We start from the raw sequence: 26,223 nt of genomic DNA, 5'->3' as shown, positions 1-26,223 counted from the left end.
CAGAAAGAACGAAGTGTGAAGTAAATAATGTCAACAAGTTAAAGCGGAAGAATCTACGTAAACACCCATTAGATGTTGTTATTATACACTAACAGCTCAAAAATTTTCAAACACCGCGGATTATTGTGAGCATTTACTGTGAACCTATTATTGTGGCACTTGAACTTTGCCGCCGGGTGTCAGAGATACTACTTGTGGTTGAAGTATAAAACTTGACACTAGTTGAACCGAAATTTGGGAGGTACTGCAGATATGATGTCTAATTACATTTCATAAAGCGGAAACTAAATAGTACAATTTGATAGAGATAATTTAAGGTATAAACAGAAGTGTGGAAGGTGAGGCAACATATTAGTTTTATTTGAAAGATATCGACATAGGAGGCCAATACAATAACATAAATTTGAAAGAAAAAAACAATGTTTCATATTTTGCAGTCCTTTATACCTTGTTGATACGCTAACGTTTAGAAAACCAAACATCCATACATTAAAATGTGTTTACGATGGTTTTGTATGCCCCACTGTTGCTCATTGCAATATCAACGATGAACGCTGTATACGCTTCCACTGAGCGATAATTGAGCACTGGAGGCCGTATATTAGCCATCGTAAACACACTTCAAAATATGGTACTTTTAGATTTTTAAACGTTAGCATACTATCGTAATGTAAAAGACTTATTTATTTATTTATTTTTTCAAATTTCTGTCACTACATTGACCCTCCTACGTCTACATCTTTGAAATAGCAGTAATATGTTGCATCATTTTCCACAAGCTTGTTTATACCATGCAATATCTGTATCAAGCTTTGTTTTTCAATTTTAAGAAATATAATTAGACATATAATCCGCAATACCTCTCAGATCTCGATTCAGCTGGCCTTAAATTTTATACCTCTTGAGACCCAGCGGTAAAGTCTCGTGCCAAAATAATAGGTTGACAGTAGATGCTAACAAAAATCCGGTTTGTTTGAAAACTTTTGACCGGTAGTGTATATGATAAGCACACTGGACAAAAAATTAGTTGCTCCCTCTAAAACTAACATTAGCCTGTTTCCATCATTGTAGAAGGTGTTTCAATGTTGATATTAGACTAAGTGACTCATCACTTCAGACGAATAACCACTGAAGTTAACTGGAGTCAGCGTATCAGTAGGACGTACGAAAACAGCTTGTCAAAATGAGACGAACCAGAGATATGACAGAATAGCAATAATGGACAGTCATATTTGGGCGTGCCGATCAGCACATAGTAAATCAGTTTGCCAGATTTGTTGGTGTACCAAAGTGGACTATTTAACATGCCTAAAAGGAATGTGTGAACAAAAAACGGAGTCAAAACTATGGTCTCTTAACCCAGAGGGACCGCCTACGAGTTTCATGCCTGGTCAAGGAAAATTGTCTTCAGACTCGACAGCAACAGCTGCAGTCCATGAATCCAGTCCATCACATCCAATTTCCGAAAGAACATTGTAAGGGAAACTTCATGCAATTAACGTTTGAAATCGGGAAAAAAAGAGGCAAATTTTAACTACGGCTCATGGAGCTTCACGTCTTCAATGGTCTCAAGAACACATACAATGTATTGCAACGGATTAAAAAGTGTAGTGAGATCCAATGAGTAGCGTTAATGTTTGTATTCCAACACCGAGTGAACGAAAGCTCAATGAAGCATTTTACCTGCAATATATGGTTTAAGTTGGAGCAGGTTCTGTGATGATGTGGAAATGTTTCTCGCAAAGATTTGGGTGCACTCACACACGTCAATGTGAACATGTGGCAGCAAGTTGATTTAGACATTCTCAGTGATCGAGTGTAGACCTTTCTCCATCTTCACGATGATCATGTAGTGGACTCTCCGATCTTCCAAGAAAATAACTGTCGTGTTCACAGGTCTCAACTCCTTTGTACATGGCCTGAGGAACATTCAGGCATCCGTCATATATAAGGAACTCCAAATTATTTTGGAAAAGTAGGAACTGGAAGGGAAGGTACAAGGAGGGGAAGAGCCAGCTCCTAGTGGGTATGCAACTACGCATAGAATTGTTTCGTTAATACAAACAACAAAAGTAGAGTTATAAAGGTAACCAAGAAAGTTCTGTCGCTTTTTCACCCACATCCTTCGAACATCAATATGTCATCTACAACGTACCTAGAAGATCAAAGATAGTCCCCATCGGCATCGACGACCTTCTGCCAACAAGATGGAAAGTCATGCATTCCATCGCAGTAGAATTTGGGGCCGTGAAGCGAAGAAGGTATCAAGTGCAGTTTGCACCTCTACTGGAGATTTCAATTGGCGTCCTCTCGGTGATAATCCGACTGTGCAATGTCCGGGAAGTATGGTGGATGCAATAGTATTTCCCATCCAAGGCGCAGAATGGTGTCCCGGGTCACCCTAACCACGTGGGCTTAGCGTAGTCCTGTAACAGTAGGACCCTTTTGCGATTCCGAAGTGCTGGCTCCAGAGTTTTGAGTTTTTCTTGAACACGGCTCAACTGCTGACAGTACACAGTTGCATTGATGCTCTGACCAGATGGTAGCAGTTCCCGATGCATGATGTTGCAAGCAGTTTACCAAACACACAGGAGGACCTTCTGGTACAGTGCTGGTTTCATCTGTTTTGGAACCGGTTCATGGAGTGCTAACCAATGATGACGGAGCCGTGGAGCTTCGTACAGGAGTCACTTCTCATCACATGTTGTCCAGAAATGGCTACTTCCTCAGACGAGACAGCAAAGAAACACAGGTTGCAAACAGACGTTGCCTTTGGCCAGGAGTCAAAACATGTGGGATCCATCGACCCAACTTGTAGTGCTTCCCAAGTTGATGGAGGTGCTGGAGAATGGTTTCTCCACACACTGAATTGTAGCCCCAGTTCCTCACATGTCTGGCCACTGTTCGCCTCAATTGCTGCCTGAAGATCTTCATTTTGTACATGAGTTGGTCTTCCGGCACGTTGTGCGTCTTCGAGTGTTTCGTCAGTCCTTCAACTTGTTAAACCACCGCTGCACTGTCCGGGTATTCACAACAACCTCGCCAAAAGCCTGGCATATCTTTCACCCCGCTGCAGCGGCGTTTGACCCCAGTTTGAACTCGTACAGCATTCACGCCCTTATAACGCTCTGTGGAGGTCCCATATTTACTCTGTTCTTACGCAAGTTCACGGTGTAACTGAACTGCCACAGCCAGGTAGTATATTGGATATACCCACACCAACAACTGACCTTCGCCTTATCTCCATCGGCATTCAACTCACGGTGTGAGGGCCAATTGAACACAGACATCCACAAAAAGTCACAGAACATTCTTGGTTACCTTTATAGAAAAGTGAAACAAGTTCTGGCGGAAAGGTGTTGTGGTAGTGCATATTTTAGAGAACTGTTTAATTATCTATATTGAAATGAAGTGTATAAGGTTTTTAAATAAAAACAACGGCCATTTTGAAAATTTATTGTGGTAAAACCCCAGTTTTATTTGTGTCCAAATTTTCAGAATATGTTAATTCAAGAGATCCTTCAAAGTAAATTACAAAAATTGGTAGTATTTTTATTATTTTATTACTATAAACTTAATATGGCATAATATTAAATTTCGTTTGGCTGTAGTAGCATGACTATTGTACAGACGTAAAAAGTCAAACGCACTGAGAGGTTCTATATTTCTAAAGAAATTGAGAGTGCGTTTAATTCAAGTTTAAATTCACTACATGACTAACATATTTTTGTCTAGATTTATAAAGTTAGTTAGGAGGAAATTACACTAAAGCTTACGTTTTTAATAGCGAGAAAACAGTTTCTAAACACCTTATTATTGTCTGTTTTCTTTCTATACAGAAATGTAATATGTTCGACTTCGTAATGTTACGAACTCTATCGGAATGAAAAAGCTATGCTGATACAGATACTTGACAAATAACATTGTCCAAAGACACACAACTGATATCTGCTATATTTGGCCACCTGAATTCATTACAGGGCTCTTGCGAATGTACAAAACTAACAAGACAATCCTTGTTTTCATACGAAAGAGCCAGGACTTACGGAACACATCACTTCAGGTCATATACATGCAATAAAATCAACACATGCAAACTCCGAAATATTTGTGGGGCGCGGTGGCTCAGTGGTAGAGCGTTCACCTCTGGTGCTTGGGGTCCCGGGTTCGATCCCAGCCCCCGCCAAGTGAACTTTGTGGTGGACAAACACCGTGCTCGTGGGTTTTCTCGGGGTTCTCCCGTTTCCTCCCACCTTCTTCATTCCACCGTTTCACTCATCTCTCATCATCACCGTCTCCTTTAGCCTAACCGGCATAACCGTGGGACGTAAAACTTAAAGATTTCATTTTTTCCGAAATATTTGTGTGCAGTTCAGTTCCTTGAATCTTCTCATCAGTACATTCTATCGCAATTGTCTTAATGCTGTATTTCAAGTTTCCTTATTGCAAGCTTTGGTCGACTGCTTCTACACGTGGCAAGACTGAGTGAAAATAATGGGGGGTCTTTTATTATTATTATTATTATTATTATTATTATTATTATTATTAATAGATCATTGAAGTCATGCACAACACAGTACACTAGCTGATTATGAAACTGTGTTTTACTAACAATAAATGAAGCACAATCTTTAATAGGGTCAGTAGAAATTCGAAAGTTGTCTTTAGTTGCGTACTGCTTGACTAGATCCTCTAAATAACATGGAACTCTGCCACACCTACTGACAGTAAAATTCCATGTATAATGAGCATTATTCTTTGTTCATATAATTGGTACCAGTTTTTGAAATATTATGCAGCTTCATCTGAGATATATGGCTAGTAACACGCACAGGTAGGAAGATGGAAACAAATTTCTTATGTCCGTAAAATGTTTATGCTGTCTTAGGCCAAAATTCAAATTAATAGCATATTTCCACTTGCTATCGTAATAAAATAACCACAATAATACAAATTCTTGTAATTTGCTTTGGACATGAATCAATACATATCTGCAAAATTTGGACATGAATAAAACTCAAGTTTTACCATAATTCATTTTCAAAATGGTGGCTCTTTTTATTTAAAAACCTTAGATAAATACTTTTTCTTTTAACATAGATAATCAAAGGATTTTCTAAAACACGTCTTTCCACCAGCCACTTTTTCCTCTCTTCTATTGTTGTTTATATTAACGAAAAACAATTCCTGTGTGGTTGCATACCCATCAGGAGATAGCTTCCCCTCCTTGCACCTTACATTCGAGTGTCTACTTTCCCACATGTATGAATGAGAAATTTACATATGTTATGCGGACCAAAATCTGTGAAGGTCGACGGACAATCGTTTGCATGATTTCAAATAGAAAGAACCTTTACTAATCTGCCAAAATTGTCAGTGAATGGTAATCTGCTATATTCTACTGCTTGTCGACCATTTGAATCCCTATATGCACCCTACCGTGAAGCACAATGCACCCACTCGGCTGGTATAGAATCCACGTTCATTCGATACAAACTCTATCGAACACTGAATTAGATGGAGTGCTCGCCTTGTTTTATATATATAGCTTTAATCTGTTTATAATATTATCTTCTTTTACTTTACACTAAGAGCAATCTGAAATACACACTAAATAGAGATTTTGTTACAGAGTCAATTCAAATGAAATCAATCAATTTCCAGGTCAAAGGTTGCTGACAAAATTTATTTATTTTTGAATTTTTTACCTAAGGTTGTGCCACATTTAGGGTGTTGAAAACGGGTATTCATTTATTTTTTAGCGGCGGAAATTTATTTGTGGCGGCCATTTTGTATAGGCGCCTAAACGTATTTTGCACTTTTCAGAGGATTCCGTTAAACGCTGTAACTTTTTTAGGTTTGAAGATAATGAGTTCAAACCAAAATCATATGAAAGATAATGGAATGGACAACATTTTGTGCTCAGTGCACATTGAGACGTACTTTAGAACGTCGAAAAAAGAAGCTCTGAATATAGAGGTTGGAAGTCTAGAAATGGCCATTTTGGAATGTACATTTTGAAGCGAAATAAATAAACTCACCTTCAATTCTTTGTCTACGTAGAGACTAGATAGTAAACAACGTCCCAAACAAGTTTCAGATCTAAGAACCTTATACTTGTTTTTTTGGAAATTTTTTAAACTTTGCGAATTTTCGAAAATCGTGTATCTTCACCATCAAATATCTACATATCTCAGGGAGGACAGAAGTAAAAAATCCCAAGTTTGCACAAAATAGACGATAGTTGTTCAGTAACAAGTGGGTAAAATTGCATCACTGAAACTTGAGTAGTTTCTGAGTTATAAGTTGTTGCAGTGATGTGAAATTCACGATTTTAAAAACTGTGCAGGTTTTGTGTTGATATAGTATCTCAGGCATACAATTTATCTGTTTCATCAGAAGAAGTGCAAACAGCAAGAAATTCGAGATTTGCCACTTGTAAAAGAATTATTAATACAGTATAATTCACGCTTCATGATATTTGCTACTTGTATAATTAAGAATTCTTACTTTCAGAACATAGCATGTTGTCATTTGAATTGGTGAATTGGGGAATTGAAGACATCAATCAGGAAAATAACGATCTTTTTGATAACTTTTTCCATCCCCATAGCCCAAGAATCTCTCTTAAACTATGTACGAATGACAAAGGATGGGTGGCAATCACTAAGGTTCGCCGGAGACTCACACCTACAGAGTTCACAACTCCTACAGGTCGTACTTTAAATATCAGTGCCAAACTCTGTACACAAATTAGTCAAGTATTTACCTCACTGATGTCTTAACAGCAGCGCTATAGGTAGAAAAGTAGTAACAGACGATTTTCGTTTTTTGTACAAGGTATGATTCATAAATTATGCACATTTTACCCATTTAACATTACGGTCGTGTTATTTTGACTTTTGCAACAAAGTTTATATTCACTCCAATGGCGCTTCATGATATTAAGTCCCAGTGAAGAAAACTCTTATAACTCAGAAAGTACTCAACTCTCAGTGATGCAATTTTACCCACTTGTTACTGCACAACCATCGTCTATTTTGTGCAAGTTTGGGATTTTTCACTTCTGTCCTCCCTGAGATACTTGATGGTGAAAATACACGATTTTTTTAAATTCGTAATGTTAAAAAATTTCTTAAAAATCAAGTATACAGTTCTCAGATCTGAAACTTATTTAGGACGTTGTCCATTATCTAGTCTCTATGTAGACAAAGAATTGAAGGTGAGTCTCATTTATTTCGTTTCAAAATGTAAATTTCCAAAATTGCGATTTCTAGGTTTCCAACCTCAATGTTCAAAGTTTCTTTTTTCGACGTTCTAAAGTACGTCTCAATGTGCACAGAACAAAGAATGTTGTCCATTCCATTATCTTTCATATGGTTTTGGTTTGAACTCATTATCTTTAAAACATAAAAAGTTACAGCGTTTAACGGAATGCACTAAAAAGTTCAAAATGTGCTCAGGCGCCTATACAAAATGGCCAGTACGACAAAACCTGCGCGGCTAAAAAATAAATGAATGCTCGTTTTCAACTCTCTAAATGTGTACAAACTTAGGTAAAAAATTATAAAAAAACTAAATTTTGTCACCAACCATCATTGGTCGATTTCATTTGGATTGCCCCTACAATATTAAATAAATACATACAGAACAATGAGACAGCATGCTGATCTACGCTATGCTACTTATTCAAGGTCGTCAATAACAAAGGTAAACTTACAATTAACAAGACATTTCATGGCAGCTTTAATCCAATGAGGTAAGTCCTCAATTTGATTTCCCGTCGCAGTTTCACGCTTGGATTCATTAGCTTTGCAGTTTTGTGCTACCCAGTACGCAGTTATCTGTTGTGGCGACAGAATCTCTTCAACTTTAATACCATTTAATAGGTTTTCTAACCTGAAAGAAAGAAGGTCCTATGAAAAACAGATTTAATTTTACTATGAGATTCACTGCATCGTATAGGCTAGAGTGAGTTATAGTACTATGTTCATATCGAAGATGTAATAACTTTTCACGATGTTCTTCCTTATTTTAAGTTAAATTATTAATTTATGTTTAAGCAGTATGGTGCCTTGATATACAGAAAAAACAGTTTGGAACTGTAGTAGTCGTTCCAAAAGTAGGAAATATTCCTTAGGAGTACGTCTATTTTCTTTCCGCGAAAAAGTACAATTAAATTCTCTTCACAGTTCTTTCGCTCTCGTTTTACAACTGTTTGACCTACTGTATTAATAATAACCTTACAGGAACTAAGCAAATACTAAATACAAAAAATGTCCCAACTGTGTTAAAGTTGATTATGCTTTTAGAAATTCCTTGTATTTTTATGCTATAAGATTCAATAAACGGTAAAACAGGTTTTAATTAATTCAGAGTCTTGCGAATGATCACTACCTGAAAATTTAAAAATATATTTACTGTGATGTTAGACAAGTTACATTATTATATTTACAATTGACGTTGTGAAGATGCACGGATAAATTTGTTCAAATTTGTCAACACCTATTAAGGCAATTTTACCTGACTACCGAATCTTAGAAGTTTATAATATACCAAATTAAGTTTAAGTCAAGATAACGTCGTATCACATTTTATTTATGTACTTAATATATATCTTCCAACAGCTACGTTAAATAGAAAGTTATATCTGGTGTATTATCTCTTCATGTATTGAGACACACAGGACGTTAACCCGAGTCAGGGATTAGCTTAAACTTTCAAATCTTTGGGATTTTAGCTAATGTAAGGAACTTTCTTCTAGCATACTAGCAAATTTGATTGACGGTTCTTGTTTTAGCAAGAAATTCTATTTCAATACGCTAAAAGAAAGCCTACTATTTCGGCATTTTTCGAAAATAGGCATAAATAAAATGACACAGCTTAAATCCTGTATGTGAAGGTAATGTTGACAAAGGTGGCATATTATAACATGGTACATGAATAACATTTTTAAAAAATACACAAGTAGTTTTTAATATACTGTATATATTAAAATATTTTGAAGCACGAAACTGAATACATGCACTGAAATTTCTGTTGTACACATAGATAAATGCACATGTGTAGTAACTGACTATACTGACAACCTAGATTCAAGTGAAAACAGTATATTATCTAAAATTATCTGTCAAATGATAAATTTAATATATTTGTAGTTCTATTTTCACACATAACCATATATGTAAGTTGGTGAAATTTAAATAGCCGAATTATGTCTGGTGGAAAACCAACAACCCTTAACACAATCAATGGATGGACAGAAGTTGCGCCCACATCATCACAAACTCCATAAATATTCAGAAAACAGGTTGAGGTAAAAGTTCCCTCAGGGGGCAGTTTGTTGTTAAATAACCCTCGTGTGAAAGTACACCATGAGGAACACATAATTGAGTGTGATTTTGCTTTACGAGTTCAACCTGAAACGCTCTGCACATCTAGTCACGATAAACATAATCAGTGTATTTGGGCCAGGAGTGACGCATACCGTTGCTGCGGTAAATTTCGTCCTGTGATAAAACACTGAAAAATCAGTACTGTGAGCATGTTCTTATGATTTCCTCAAGAATACCGTGAAACTCGACTCTCAAAAGTAATCGTGCAACTGCAGGTGTGTTAGGTATACATCACACTACTGTCGCACCTCTGTGCAATACGCAAGGTAAAAAAGTTGCACTCATAGGTATCACACGAGTTGACACTGGAAGCAAGAATCGCTGTCTGCAGGTGAGCATTTTTCCGAGTGTACGGAATAACCGGGAAGCTTCCCTGCATTGGTTTATCATTTTACATAAAAAATGGATCTGCTGCAACAGTCGTAAATGGACATGACAGGGGATAAATTATGATCAACGTCCAGGGTGGTTTTCAAAAATACTTCTCCACCTGCAGAACTAAGAATCGTTACAGTGTTAGATTTCATGAAACACACTACAAACTTATACTCAATGATCCAGCAGTGATCGACAGACATGTCTTCGTGTTGCAAGAAAACGCACAACCACATAGCACTACAAGGACTAAAACACTCCTCATGAGTTAAAGCAAGAAACCGTTCTTCACCCACTGAACGGTTAGCGTACGTGCCTTTGGCGTGGGAGACCCGGGTTCGATTCCCGATGGGAGCTCATGTGGATCGGATTCCACGTTAATCAGTAGATCCCGTCTCATATAGCCTCGCTGCTGAAAGGAACGTTAAACTCAAAGTCAACTCAACTTCAACGTTCTTCATCCACCATATTCATCTAAACTATCTCTTACAGATTACCATCCGTGTTGATCGTGACGGGGACAAATAGCCTCGATGCCGACGTCCCCATTAATCCTCAAGAATCACTCTTTGGCAGGGAGCTTCCCTGATGACTGAGCGATGTAACATATGGTTGAGGATTTCTTCCCATCGTAGGCTCTAAACTTCTTTGATCATCGAATCCAATCGTTGACTCAGCCGGAAACTACTTTTATTAACCTAGCATTGCAGTGTTTTCTTGTTTTTTACCTTCCAAAGTGACACACGTCCACGGACATTTCAATCACACCAAGCCATTATGCAGATTGACAAACTCTCAACCATTCACTACGAAAAGATAAAAATTTTGATGATGTACATTACTACTTGGTTCTGTAGGGTCTTCTACGCAGGACAGAAGAAAACAACATTTCGTCACAGGCTAAAAAGGCATCTGTTAATTTCAGAAATACAGGGTGAGTCGAAAGTCCTTGAACACCCTTTTATTTTGAAACCTGAGAGGAAATGTGAAATGGAGATGGTATAGAAAGGGGAGGGGGGCGCAACTTGTAGGTACACGGCGACCATGACCGCCAACTTGCGTGCAAGTAGAAAATTTCAAATAGGAATTGGGGGGAGGCATATAGCCTATCAACTAACACCGCTGGTAAGCTCAGAAATCCAAAAGGTCAGTGGTGTATACTAATTTGATGACTTGGGCTACCACTAATCTTTATATCTGTACACTAATAATAATAACATTTGATCTCAACATTTTTGCCTAAAACCACTTGAAGGGGATGAAAACAGGGCCTACACTAACAACATTTTTGGACATTGAAAACATGTTTGGAAAGAGGAAACAACTGATGTAGACGTCTGAATTTTTGTGTGCATGTAGTCCGAGGTCATACGTTAATACACAAAAATTTACAGATCTGTAGCTGCTCCCAAAGGACTGAAAAAATTCGTAAAGTTGGGGAATTATGCCAATTTGGCATGTTTCACTGTCCAATATCTCGAATGTGCCTGGATGAAAAAATCTGAAATTTTAGGAATAGTTAGCCCTTTAGTATACCATAACAACCAACAAAGCGCGTTTTCTGTTTTTGAGCGGAAGGGGGTCAAAGCATTAAGTAATGACGTCACACTCTAGGAGGTGTTTTGTTCACAAATTCAACTGGAAATTTGTTGTTGTGAAGTAGAATAAAGAAAGATGAATGGCTAGTCCAGTTAAGGCTCTCAAGCTCGTTTCTTTCTCTAATTGTAACACTGTCTTATCACCCACAGCAGCACTGGTGAGTAATGCCGCTATCATCAGAAGCCGAGAAAAGCCAAAATGTACACTTGACAAAAAGTCCGTAAGTACTCAATGCTCTTGCTGCTTGCTATATCAATGATATTCGATCATACTTATTCTTGTTTTAACTGTCTCCTCATGCAGGAGACAGTTGTCCTTTCGTTTGATCTACATTCCGCGGTCAGTGTTCACAGCGAGTAAGTGTTCACGTACATGATCGCCAAATTTCGAAAAACTGGCACGGTGACTAAAAACTGCCACCAACAAGAATCTTGGTCATGTAAGTTGCACATGCAACATAAATTGAATAAGGATGATCCAGATCGATGGGTCACGTGGATTACGAACCAATACGACCTGAACTCCTCGTTTAAACGTGACATATTGTTCAGCATGGAGGCCTACTTCTGTTTGAATGGGAATGCCAATCAGCATATTTATCAGTACTGGTATAACAAAAATCCAAACTACACTATGTAATCAATAGTATCCGGACACCTGGCTGAAAATGACTTACAAGTTCCTGGCGCCCTCCATCGGTACTGCTAGAATTCAATATGGTGCTAGCCCACCCTTAGCCTTGAAGACAGAGTGCTGAACTGAGGAGTGGTATCGATGTAGATCGGTGAAGCCTGGCACAAAGTCGAAGTTCCAAAACATCCCAAAGGTGTTCCATAGCATTCAAGTCAGGACTCTGTGCAGGTCAGTCCATTATAGGGATGCTATGGTCGTGTAACCCTCCGCTACATGCCGTGCAGTATGAACAGGTGCTCGATCGTGTTGAAAGATGCAATCGCCATCCCCGAATTGCTCTTCAACAGAGGGAAGCAAGAACGTGCTTAAAACATCAATGTAGGCCTGCGCTGTGAGAGTGCCACGCAAAACAACAAGGGGTGCAAGCCCGCTCCAAGAAAAACACGACCACACATACCACCACCTCCTCCGAATTTTATTGTTGGCACTACACCCACTGACAGATGACGTTCACCGGGCATTCGCCATATCCACACACTGCCATCGGATTACATTGTGTACCGTGATTCGTCACTCCACACAACGTTTTCCCACTGTTCAATCATTCAATGTTTATGCTCCTTACAGCAAGCGAAGTGTCGTTTGGCATTTACCTGCGTAATGTGTGGCTTATGAGCAGCCGCTCGGCCATGAAATCGAAGTTCTCTCACCTCACGTCTAATTGTCATAGCACTTGGAGTGGATCCTGATGCAGTTTGGAATTCCTGTGTGATGGTCTGGATAGATGTCTGCCTATTACACTTTACGACCCTCTTCTACTGTCGGTGGTCTCTGTCAGTCAACAGACGAGGTCGGCCGGTACGCTTTTGTGCTGTACGTGTCCCTTCACGTTTCCACTTCACTATCTCATCAGACACAGTATACCTAGGGATGTTTAGGATTGTGGAAATCTCGCATACAGACTTCTGACAGAAGTGACACCAAATCACCTGACCACGTTCGAAGTCCGTGAGTTCCGCGGAGCGCCCCATTCTGCTTTCTCACGATGTCTAATGACTACTGAGGTCGCTGATAATGAGTGCCTGGCAGTAGGTGGCAGCACAATGAACCTAATATGAAAAACGAATGTTTTGGGGGTGTCCGGATACTTTTGATCACATACTGTAGGTTGATTCGAGTAACGAACATAGTCCTGCAACAGTAACAGTGGAATGTGGCATATGTGACACTCGCATTGGTCGATTTTTCATCGACACTACCTTAATGGTTCAACTGTATCTGGCGCCCGTGCAGGAACATATGTTCCCTTCCCTTCTGAACCCAGACGCAACTTCCTTATTTTCAACACATTGGAGCCCTTCCTCACTATTGCGTTGATGTATGTCAATGGCTCGATACACAACTCCCAGAGAGGTGGATTGGTTACCATAGTCCCGTGGAATGACTGCCCACATAATCTGATCTCATATTCCTCTATTTCAATCTGAGGTGCCACGAAGGCACGGTGGCTCAATGGTGGAACGCTTACCTCTGGTGCGTGGGGTCCCTGGTTCGATCCTCAACCAAGTAACTTTGTAGTGGACATTATGCCCGTGGATATCTCAGGGTACTCCCATTTCCTCCCGCATTCATATTACATCAATTATTGCGTCATTAACTTGCATTAGTCATCGACTCCCTTAGCCTAACGGGGATAACGTGGGATGTTAAACTGAAATATTTCATTTCACTTTCTATATGTGGGACAATCTAAAGCAGATGGTATGCTGAGAAACCCCGCGACGTACGACACCTTACAGGAACACATGCAGCATACGTGTAATCACATTTCACCTGACATTCTCCTGTGTACAGGCAGAGTGGATATGGCGACTACGGTTATGCATTAAACAGGATGGCCACCACAAGAACATGTGTAGCAGCGTGCACAGGTGATTTTCAAACTTTCAGTGTTCATACCATGCAAATTATACGAGATACGAGAGAAACCATTACCCGTTTGGATTCCTGAGCTCACGCCAGTATCACTTCATATGCGATATCAGGGTGTCTACTAAAATTCCAAAATGAAATTTCGTGACCTTTTCTTTAACAAACCATAAAATTTCGTAACTATCTCAAGAGCGAATTTCAGTGCGAATCACGCTGAATTTCCATGCATGTAACAGAAACGTGCTTTGTTTGCGATTTGATAGCGTCTAAAGCCGACCATAGACATTTTTGGCGCTGAATTTTGACATTTTATGGAACAAAACTTTTCAGTCAGTATTTAAATGTATATAGATAAAAAAAAAAAAAAATCGTGACCCAAAAGCTAAATTTCGTGACTTTTTCTTGACTTTCATGACAGTTTTCTGATTTCGTGACTTTTTAGTGACATTCGTGACTTTCGTGACCAATAGACACCCTGGATATGCCTCTCTTCTCATTTGCAATTTCGAACTTGCATTCAAAATGGTTGCCACAGCTGACATGTATCGTACAAGCAACGGCGCACCCCGTCTATTATCATCTCCCATCAACAAGTTTCAGATTTGCCTGTCAGGTTTCAAAATAAAAGCTTTTCCAAACACTTTTGACTCACGCTGTATAATTGCCCTAAAAAGAACGGATGGTGTCCTACTGAGATGATGTACTTAAGTTATCCGTTTCCCATTGCATGCTTACCGACAAATAGATTCCCTGTTTTATTTTCCTCCACTAAACTTTCCCCTTGGCAACACTATCACGTGACCCGATACCATTGCATCGCCGATCAGAGCGCTTCTCACTCATTAATTACTCTTTCCCTCTTGTTTCCTCCTCTCAATCTGATTAAATGTTTCTCAACATATTCAACTTCCTTTTAGTACACGTTCATGCTTTCACTACTTTCTGGTAAATAATTCATTACTGGTATATATATATACTCTTACTTAATCAGTATACACTCACCTTCTAAGAACTGCCATTTTCCATACTTCTTCAATCTTTTCTTGACTTAACGAACGAGAGCCAGCATTTACTCCGGAATATTTATCTTGGAACACTTTAGTTTTTCCTGCAAAATCATATCGCAGTTCTCTGCCATACGACTGGTTTCTATTATGTTTCGGTTGCTGAGTATCAAGAGACATTAAAGGCTGCCGAGGAAGCCTCAATGGTCTTACCGGTGACTTACATTTTAATCTAAAAATAGAAAATAAATGCCCAATAAACTAACAATTCAATGAGACTTTAAATATTACTAGATTTACGACCATGTAGAAGTAGTATCAGAACAATAATTAGGAAACAAAACAATACATAATGTTAACTATAACAAAACTATATAATGTTATTTGTATATCGGAAAATAGGCGATAGAGACGACGATACCCTTACTTGTCCATTGTTTTCCTTTAATTTTCAGACTACGATTTTTTTTTCCCCGCTGAATCACGTTAACTTCTCAGTAAAAATGTTAGTTACATTTAAGAAACTAAAAATCCTCAGCCTGCTTGTATGTTGAATTCAAAATCGAAGAAGTCAATTGCTACCTAATACGAATAAGCTTAACTTCTTCTTTTTTTTTTCCTACACTGTATTATTTCAGTATGGTTAAAATATTTCATTTATTTTCAAAGTGTATCAAACGCAAATTATAAACTGAAAACTCATCCCCTGTAGAGAAACTTTACTTACAATGAAAAACAACCAATAATGAAAAATCCATCTCATATCCGTTCACTAAAAAGCGTACAGTGCAGTTAAATCCAGCATTAACTTTTATTTATTTACTAGCAGCGTTCACCCCGCTTCGCTGCGGTCACCCCGGAACGCAATAAACTTTGTTACTTAGATAATTTTTACTTTTTCGCTTTCAAGTGATATGATAAAAACCATAGAAGATTGCAGTAAATGTTAACATTATATCGCCTGTCATTTATGTTAACCCGCCCCGCTTCGCTGCGGTCACCCCCGAACGCAATAAACTTTGTTACTTAGATAATTTTTACTTTTTCGCTTTCAAGTGATATGATAAAAACCATTATAACGCCTGTCATTTATGTTAACCCGCCGAGTGACACGGTCATGCGGGTTGCATATAAATACGTTTATTTTTATACCTATGATGAACTAACAAAGGATTTGTACGTAATGGACACCTGAATGGTCAATTATCTCAAGACACTGGTAATTGAAAATTAAAGTGATATGATAAAAACCATCTAGGGTCCAAATCCTAATAACCCCCCAAAAATGAAAGAAATTGGTTCAGCCGTATTAGCGTGATGAGCGGACAAAGGATTTGTACGTTCTCTTTTATATATATAGATTTATTTACTGTTATAACAGTTCTTTCTTAACTCCACTCCTTCTATCCATAGTTCAACATCAACATCGCATGTTGATTTTACTTTCATCTGTAAACAAAACTAACTTCTAATTAGGCTTATCCCAAGGCCCATACAGTTGGGAGTTCTTTCCTGTTTAATTGAAAAGCCCTTTGCAATAACAAAATAAGTCGAGTTACCTCGATTCCTGGTAAAACATAAAGAAGGTGTGTGGACTTACTTTCCTTTTTCGTCACCTCTAGGGCATATTCGAAGCGTCTGTTGTGAGAACAACACAATTTATCTGCATCGAATCGTCTTTTCCCGATGCGGATAACAGAGGGCGCCGCTGTCTGCGGCTAGTGAAGCAAGCACTGGTAGATGCGGGGAGGCGACGCGACGTGTCTGCAACTTTGTTCTCAAGGGTCAGTTCAAGTGAAAAGCACTGGTACGGAGACATACTTGACCATTTTGTTTTGAAATGAACAAAATCGAAGCAGTCGAATCAGAATGACAGAAAGGGACCTAATTTTGTATCCTCGTGTGTTGCAATACATAAACGTCGTCACACACGTCGTTACTGTGTGTGTTACTCAGGGTTTGCCAAGTGGGCCCAGCCCGAAAAAACCCAGCGGGTTTTTTCGGGTTGGATCCACTTGAAAAAACCCACTTTAAAACCCACCTGGGTTTTTGACTTATTTGTTAATATATTATTGGTACAACTAAGGTGATCACATTGTAAGTGATTTTCATCAGATTTTAGACTTTCCTTGGGCGAATTAGAGGCTTTCACGTTAAGGTAGACAACAACATTCAACATACGATCTTCATAAAGTTCTGAATGCACTGAATGAATTAAAAAAAAAAAAAAAATACCTTAGCTTGGGATAGTTATAGAACAAATTAATGTATGGATTATGCTGAAAGCCTATTTGAAGTAGAATAAGCAATTTTGTACTTTAGAAAATATTTTCTGTGAATAGTGTGCTCGTCGACACCAAGGGACGTTATCACTCATACATTTGACGGGTTTAAGGTCATAGGTGCCGGTACTAATAGTACATATGTAAATACATTAGTAAAACTATTAGCATTATTTCTTACCTTTGATGTAAAACACAAGTTTCTTCAACTAAAATTTGGTTTTCCAACAATAACAGTTTAGTTCAGTCATTTGTTGCTACTCTTCAAATAATTATTCTGTAGAATCAACACCAGCAATAGCGTAAAAATTCTTGTCAAATTTAAGAAGCTTAATGTTCGGGGTTCCGAAGACTATGTAACGCTTACTATTTCAAGTGCTGAGTTCAAATTTCCGTACTAGTGGAAGTTTTGATGTACACGCTGTGAAAGAAGTGCTCGGGAAATTAAACGCAGAAGGATCGGAAATGAATATTTCAACAATAAAACTATTTATTTTACGGTTAAACCTGCCATACGTCCCGTTTTTGGACCCGAGTGTCCCGCGTCCCCGTAAATTTAGTCGGGACAGGGAAATTTCCCGGTTTTTAAAACTCCGTTCCATTTCTGCTATCGATACCAGCTTATTCGAAAAGTGAAAAAAAAAAATCTGACATTGACTGGAAATCCTGTAATTAGTGAATGAACAGTACGCTGTTGCATATAACAGTTTCGAGGAAGTTATTACACCACCCTGTTTGACTTGATAGCGAGCGAAATTTAAAATGCTACTTTTTCCATTGCACTTTATGGGAACTCGGATACTCTCTGCTACTTTATATATATATATATATATATATATATATATATATATATATATATATATATATATATATATATATATATATAAGCTTTGATGTTTTTACATTTACAAACACAGGGAAGATGACTGACCTTTTCTCCAACAACACATTAGATAAGTTAACAAGAATTATAATCTTTTTCAGAGGCTAGGTCATAGAATTGTGCTTTGGTCCAGGTCTTAGAAAAATGGAAATCTGACAATTACACACGACACAAGGAGAAAAATCAGCTTTTCATCAGATTAAACTGACGAACGTAATTTTGGCAAATACAGCCTTGTAAATAAATATTGCTAAACGCGCGAAGAATATTGAGGTAGATTGTACCACTGATTTAAATAATTTCCATATTGTTTTCCTGTAAAGCATTTTTATAGCACATCTTAAGTTTTTAGGCATCTTCAGTCCGTACAATTAATTGCGGGGTACGAAGAGAGAAAAGCAGCTGCTGCTTAGTGAACTTTCACCTATTATATTCCGGAACAGGACGTTTGGGCGCCACCATTTGGACGCGGACGTTTCGGCGCTGGACGTTTGGCCGCAAAGCCGTTTAGGCGCCAGACGTTTGGGCGCGAGGTACATAGTAAAAATCACAATTTACGACATATAAAGTAAGCTAGGCACTGAAAACTAAGCGCGAATCAAGATATAGACATTTCCTACACTTCTATCTTTATCTCATCTCATTTATCTGTATATTTTCTATCTCTATCTTATTTATTCATCTAAATAAATAGTTTAATGTGTTTGTGGCATTTGTTGCCTAACCTCGTCATGGATTGATTTTTCGCTTGTTCACGATTCTTGTACTTCTGATCTAATTTTTGTATTATATAAGAAAGCTAGCAAATAAAGGAATCAGACGAACTGTTAATTTTTTTAATGTTAATTAAAACATATTGATTTAATTTTTGTATTTTTTAAAGGAGTTAATAATTACATACTTATGAATATTAAAATTCGTTTTCTTTCGTAATACGTTTGTCAAACTCTATTCTTCCTTAAGTCCAATAAAGAACTATCAATAAAAGATTTCCGCGCATTCGAGTTAAGACAAGCGGCCCGGCGTAGCGTGGTCGCTAACGCTCTCGGCTTCGGTGCGAGTAGTCCCGGGTTCGATTCCCGGTGGGGGTACTTGGTCGAAAAAGTGTAATACACTTTTTGAGGCCAGCCACCCTGAATGAGGTTTTCCTGGGTTTTCCTCATTCATACCAGGCAAATGCCGGGGTGATACCTAATTTATAGGTCCAAGCCGCTTCCTCCCTTCCCCAATCCTTTCTTCCTTCCCTTTCCCCGGATAGTGTGCTCCCTCAAACGTGACGGGCTAAATGGCCTTAGATGCCGAGAGCAGAAATCTAAAAATCCTAAATCCTAATCGAGTTGAGGGAAAGATGTTAATACAGGGTGTCTAAGATATTGAGTTTAGGAACTGCAGTATGTCGTATTTCTGGTATCACTTTTTTTAAATTAACATTCCAAAATAAAAATAAAAACTTAACACATTTTTTTCGTCCCATTTTAAGCATTTAATCTGCATTAAAGGCGAAAGGAAAAAAAGAACGATTTCAAAGTGAAAAATAATAGTTAAGTGTACATATATTGGTCATTTAGCCACTAGAAATGTGTTTGACATTCACACTTATTGCATAACTACAGTAGAAGGCCTGCTTTAAGTTTTTTTTTTTTTAATGGAGTAGGCTCACTATGTGTGTAATGCAATCAATCATATCTAGTCTGGTCTACTTACCTTTGGCTTGAAAAGTTATCAGATAAAAAACACACTTAACTTTAGTTGAAACTTAAATTCACAAAATTTAATTGTTAATTCAGTTTTTAGAATTTTGAAATTCTAGTATTTCTAGTATGTAAAACAAATCCAGTATAATTCAAGGACTTCCACTACAGTAGACACCTTGTGATATCTTGATTCGAACTTAGTACTCAGCGCCTAACATAATGACTTTTTAATTTAGCTCACGCCCAAACGTCTGGCACCCAAATGACTTCGCGCCCAAACGTCCAGTGCCCAAATGGCGGGGCCCAAACGTCCGCGCCCAAACGTCACGTACCGTTATATTCTTGAAAAAAAAAAAAAAATAAATAAATAAAATGAAATCTTTTAGTTTTAGTCTCACGGTTATGCCTGCTATGCTCAAGGTGACGGTGTGATGAGAAATGAATGAAATGACGGAATGAAGAAAGTGGGAGGAAATATAAGAATCCCGAGAAAACCCACACACAAGGTGTTTGTCCACCACAAAGCTCACTTGGCGCGAGCTGGGATCGAACTAGGGACCCCATGCACCAGAGGTGAACCCTCTACAACTGAGCCACCGTAGCCTATTATACTTTTGTTCATAACCAGACTACAGTTCATTGCATTGTGTTGGAAAGTTGAGGGGGGGGGGGGATCTGAGGTGTACCGTATTCTCATGGAGAAAATATGACAGGTTTATTTACGCTGGAAGATGTTAATTTCATGTAAGACATTTTGAAACATTTATTTATTTCATACAACATGAATTGTATCTTTGTTTTAAATTAATAGACCCCTTTTGGTATTCATATTTGCCGAACGTCAGTAAGGCTTCTAGATGACTTGATCTACATGTGTTCGTTTGCCTGCCGAGCTCCTTCATGGTTAAGCGGTTAGTATACGTGTCTTCAGCGTGGGAGATCCGGGTTTACTTCCCGGAGGGAGATCTTGTGGTTCGGATTCCATGTTAATCAGTAGGTCCCGTCTCATATAGCCTCGCTGCTGAAAGAGACGTTAAACACAAAATCAACTCAACTCGTTTGTCTGCCTCTACCACACACACTACAGGGTGCAACTTTCGGCCTTTTAAGGTAAAATTTTCAGAGTACAAGCACAAGACACTCTAAATTTCCTGTATAGATTTTGGCGGCATACCAACGTAAAATATCAAAATGGCGGCCATTTTTTCAAAACAGCGAGTATCCGCGCTACGAAGCACAATTTTCAGTCTTTTAAGTTGAAATTTCGACGGTGGAAGCACGAGATATGCTAAATTTGCTGTATAGATTTTCTCAGAAATCGAATGTAAAATTTCAAAATGGCGGCCATTTTTTCGAAACAGCAGTGAGTAGAAAATTGTTGCAAGTTGTGACAATGACAATATTCAAATATAAATCACATTTTAACACTTTTACTCCAAAGACATTGAAATATTTCGAAAAAAAAACGATTAAACCCGAAAAAACCCATATGGGCCCAGGTGGGTTGGGCTTTTTCAAAAAAGCCCGGGTTTTTTCAAACCCTGGTGTTACTACTGTCATTTTTTTTCACCATTAGTTTAAGTTATGCAATAACAAGGTAAATGCTTACTTTTCCACCTTTTTTCGTTATTCCGCATTTTCGGTATTCGCTATTTTATGCTACAAAGCACAGGCCAGGTGCTACAACACTTTTCTTCATAGCCATATATACACACAGATTTACTCTTGTTAATTAGCATGTTCTACTTTAAGTTTATAAGCTTTGTAACTCAAAACCTCCATTTTTTACTTACCTTGTTATTGCAAAGGGCCCTTCAATTGTGCTTTCCTCATTAGTTTCGGTTCCCATATTTATGTCTTTCCTTAATATTGCTCTCGAACATCTGTCGTAGAACTCACGCCCGTGCTGGGATACTAACGAGCGCGGTGGACAACTCTACCAAAAGAGCGCCCATACAAACGTGAATCTATATCTATAGCTATATATGATATAGATAGATAGATGGTGTTTTTCCCAAGATAAAACGAAGGGTATAGACCAAACTGGGTGTAGAAATGGCTCGGAGCTTTGACCATCCGAAAATTTTTGAAAAAATGCAAAAACAGCCATAGGGTGACTGGGCCGGTAGTGGACACCCTTAAGGAAATTTTGATTTTGATATTTTTTTGCCACTTGTGTTTTGTTACAGTGATGGTTTTTATTCAGCTAAAGGAAATTCTCGTTCACTTTCAGTGCAATCATAGCTTTCATTCATTAAGAGAAGCAGTAAGAAAATATGCCAGTTTTCAATTGGTAAGAGCAGTTTTGCTAGTAGTGGCCACTTTTTTCTAGTTGTGGTCACTTTTATATTCATTAGCGGTCGCTTATTTTATGTGACACTTATTATAGGTTACTGTGTTTATTCGTATTACATTTTCTTGGTAAAATTTAATTTACATTGAAACGATCACTATTCTAGTGTTATCAACGTAATATTGTAAGTAATACTAGTTAGCTACAATATTCAATGAAAATAAAGAATTGCATAAACATATAAAAGAAAAACTACAATATGATTACATTTTAAGTAAAATGTTACATTTATAAAAGAAAAAATATGTAAACCTATAGTGAAGCTATGCTTATGTATATTTACATTCATACATAAAGGTCCAATCTGCCAGAAAATCATATTTTAAAGGTCTTCAATACAACGAAATTAAACTGCCACTAATTTTACAGTTTTTCTGTAACGTCTTTCGAAAGAAACAAAAGAATTCGAGAAGTGGAAACGCGGTGCGGTATAGAATATTATTTTGTATGTATATTATTCGATTTTTCTCCAAAACCGGTTTATTTTTTTTTACCAAAACCGTTTTCGGTTTTCTCCAAAAACCTGTTCGATTTTTCACCGAAACCAGTCTTGGTTTTCTCCAAAACCGGTTCGTTTTCTCACTGAAACCGGGTTTGGTTTTCTCCGGTTTCCTCCAAAAACCGGTTCCGGTTTTCACCAAAACCGTTTCGGTTTTTCACCGGAACTGGTTTCGGCGAAAACTTTTGGAAAACACATAAAACTTTCTATTTCTGTGGAAACGGAATCAGTTCCCGGAGAACAATGAAAAACACTATTCTGGTCAGGAACAAAACCAATTTTGGAGAAAACCGGAACCAGTTTTGAAGGAAACCGAAACCGCATCCGTTGAAAAACCGAACCGGTTTTAGAAGAAACCGAAATCGGTTTCGGTGAAAAACTTTTTTTTTTAAATTTCCAAAAACCAAAAGCCGAAAAGCCTGTCTTTGTGCCCACCACTAATTTTTATTCTGATCATTTCTGTGCCCACTACTGAAATTGTGCTTTCAATTATGGTCACCCTAGTGTGACTGTTACTAAAAAGGTAGTCATTTTTATATTTTAGTACTGGTCACCCCTAAAACTCACGTCTGCAACAATTTAAGCGTAAAAAGTAAATATATTTTTGAAATAACTGATCATTACTGAATTCTTACATATTAAAAAGATTCACAATACTTATAAAATAAACTAGAAATAGAGAAATAAATCGAACGGTTTGGTTACCTTCAAAATTTGGAAATTGGAATAATTCTCCACATACACATAAAAAACCTCTTCTAGACTCATACTCCAACCAAAAAAGCTATCCATTAGGGGTGAAGTATACAGAAAGGGTAATAGGCATTACAGTAAAAATGAAAAACGAAAGCCTATTGGCTAATACGAGTGTGCACGGCAAATTTATTGCCTTAGGTGACTGGTACTGAAAGGGTGACCACTACCGGCCCAGTCACCCTACTCGAAAACAAAATGTCACATTGAAATCGGGCAAAAGGAAATGTCCATTATTTTTAGTCGTAGATTCCATTAGTGTACAATCGGATGTAGTGTAGTGGCGGTGCAAGGGTGAATCCCAAAGGAACTAGAGTATTCCTTCGAGTATTTTATCCAGGGTTTGCCCAAGTGGGCCCAGCCCGAAAAAACCCACCGGGTTTTTTCGGGTTGGACCCACCTGAAAAAACCCATCTTAAAACCCACCTGGGTTTTTGACTTTTTTGTTAGTATATTATTGGTACAACTAAGGTGATCACATTGAAAGTTATTTTTATCAGATTTTAAACTTTCTTTGGGCGAATTATATGCTTTCATGTTAAGATTAACAACAATATTAAACATAAGACCTTTATAAAGCTCTAAATGCACTGAATGAATGAATAAATAAATAAAACCCTCACCTTAGCTTGAGATAATTGTAGAACAAATTAATGTGTGGATTATAGCCTATTTGAAGTAAAGTAAGCGATTTGTATATTTTAGAAAATACTTTCCGTGAATAGTGTGTTTCCTGACTCGGCACCGCCGAGGGACGTTATCCCTCATACGTTGACGGGTTTAAGGTCATAGGTGCCGGTACCAACAGTAAATATGTAAATACATTAGTAAAACTATTAGTATTGTTTCTTACCTTTGATGGTAACAAAAGTATTCAGTAAAATTTGGTTTTCCAACAACAGTTAAGTTCAGTCATTTCTTGCTAGCCTTCAAATAAGCATTCTGTAGAATCAACACTAGCAATAACGTAAAAATTCTTGTCAAAATTAAGAAGCTTAATGCTCGGAGCTCCGAAGACTACGTAACGCTTACTATTTCAAGTGCTGCAGTCAAACTTCAGTATTAATGGAAGTTTCGATGTACAGTAAAGCAAGCTGCATTTTGAGGGAAAACCCGTCGTGAAAAAAGTGTTCGCGAAATTCCCGCAATTTAAACCACAAAGCATCGAAAGTGAATACTTCAACAATAAAACTATTTATTTTACGCTGGAGGATATTTCATTTCATTTTAGACATTTTGAAACATTTACTTTATAAAATATGAATTATAGGCCAATCTTTGTTAATTGTTTTAAATTAATTTTCGGAAAAGAACGGTCTTGCAACAAGTGTTCGGGTAATTCCCATAATTGAATGCACAAAGCATCGAAAGTGAACTTCAACAATAAGACCATTTATTTTACGTTGAAAAATATTTAAGGCGTTTGATAATTTGTCTTTGTTTTAAATTAGTATAGCTATTTGGTATTCATATTTGGCGAACGTCACTGAGGCTCCTAGGATGACTCGATCTACATTTGTTCGTTTGTCTGCCTTTACCACACAGTGTTCAACTTTCGGTCTTTTACATTTTCAGGATACAAACCAGAGACACTCTAAATTTTCTGTTTAGATTTTGGCAGCATACCAACGTAAAATTACAAAATGGCGCGCTTTTTTAAAAAAAAGAAATAGCTGATATCCACTGGCGAAAATCCCGGGAGGATGATGGGGACATATCTCTTACAATCTTGGAACTGTCCCCCTCAATAATCCGATTGGAAATGTGTCTTTTAGGAAGAAATGTGATGATTTGTGTCCAACTGTCACAAAGGAAAGTGAGATGAAATTAATACCTCCCAGAATCAGTCTCAAATCTGACCGTCTCCCAATGTTGAAGACAACTCTGCTCCCCTACCCATGTTGTCCCTGGGCCCCACACAGGGGACATAAAATATGACGATATTATTATTACTTTTCAACTTTAAAATCAGACTGGCAACATTGAAAACTGTTTACAGGGAATGATCATATTTGGATCATCCCTTGTAAACAGTTTTCAATGTTGCCAGTCGGATTTTAAAGTTATAAAGCAATAATAATGTCGTCATATTTTATGTCCCTTGTGGGGGACGCCGGGACCGACATAGGTAATCCTCCCCAGCATTGTTTTTCTCCTTCATAAATATTTTGTACATCGCATATCTATATCTATATCTATCTATCTATCTATCTATCTATCTATATATATATATATATATATATATATATATATATATATATATATATATATATATATATATATATATATACCGTCTTACCCGTCCCCCCAATGTTGAAGACAAATTTGCGCCGCTGCTGATATCCACGCTACAAAGCGCAATTTTAGGTCTTTCAAGTTGAAATTTTCAAAGTAGAAGCACGAGAGACTAAATTAGCTGTATATATTTTGGCGGCGTAAAATTTCAAAATGGCGGCCATTTTTCAAAATAGCGGGTATCCATGCTACAAGGTGCAATTTTCGGACTTTTTAAGTTGATATTTTGAGGGTAGAAGCACAAGGCCTTCTAAAGTTGCTGTATAGATTTTTTCGGTGATCCAATATAAAATTTCAAAATGGCGGCAATTTTTTCAAAACAGCAGTGAATAGAAAGTTGTTGCAAGTTGTGACAATGACACTCATAAAATGTAAATCTTATTTTAACACTTTTACCCCAAAGAGATTGAAATATTTCGAAAAAACCCAATTAAACCCGAAAAAAACCCAATAAAACCCGAAAATACCCGAAAAAACCCACATGGGCCCAGGTGGGTTGGGTTTTTTCAAAAATACCCGGGTTTTT

The 26,223-nt window shown here is 37.7% G+C and overlaps 1 protein-coding gene across 8 annotated transcripts in view; it reads right to left on the bottom strand.

Moving 5' to 3' along the window:
- Positions 1–26,223, bottom strand: part of LOC145688496 (uncharacterized) — a 199,606-nt gene that overhangs the window by 54,730 nt on the left and 118,653 nt on the right. For all 8 annotated transcript variants that reach the window (XR_014131921.1, XR_014131919.1, XR_014131920.1 and 5 more), the window contains exons 3-4: positions 14,937–15,170; positions 7,721–7,899 (exon numbers count right to left, since the gene is read on the bottom strand). Coding sequence is in view for 5 of the 8 variants with exons in the window: in XM_081762826.1 (XP_081618952.1) it covers positions 7,721–7,899; positions 14,937–15,170 (413 nt within the window). In the remaining 3 variants the exon portion in view is untranslated. The remainder of the gene's footprint in view (positions 1–7,720; positions 7,900–14,936; positions 15,171–26,223) is intronic.

Source organism: Thermobia domestica, chromosome 6 (assembly GCF_964235325.1).
Source record: "Thermobia domestica chromosome 6, izTheDome1.hap1.1, whole genome shotgun sequence".
Lineage (NCBI taxonomy): Eukaryota > Metazoa > Arthropoda > Insecta > Zygentoma > Lepismatidae > Thermobia > Thermobia domestica.
The sequence above is the reverse complement of the archived record's forward strand: the minus strand, read 5'-3'. Positions and strand labels throughout refer to the sequence as shown.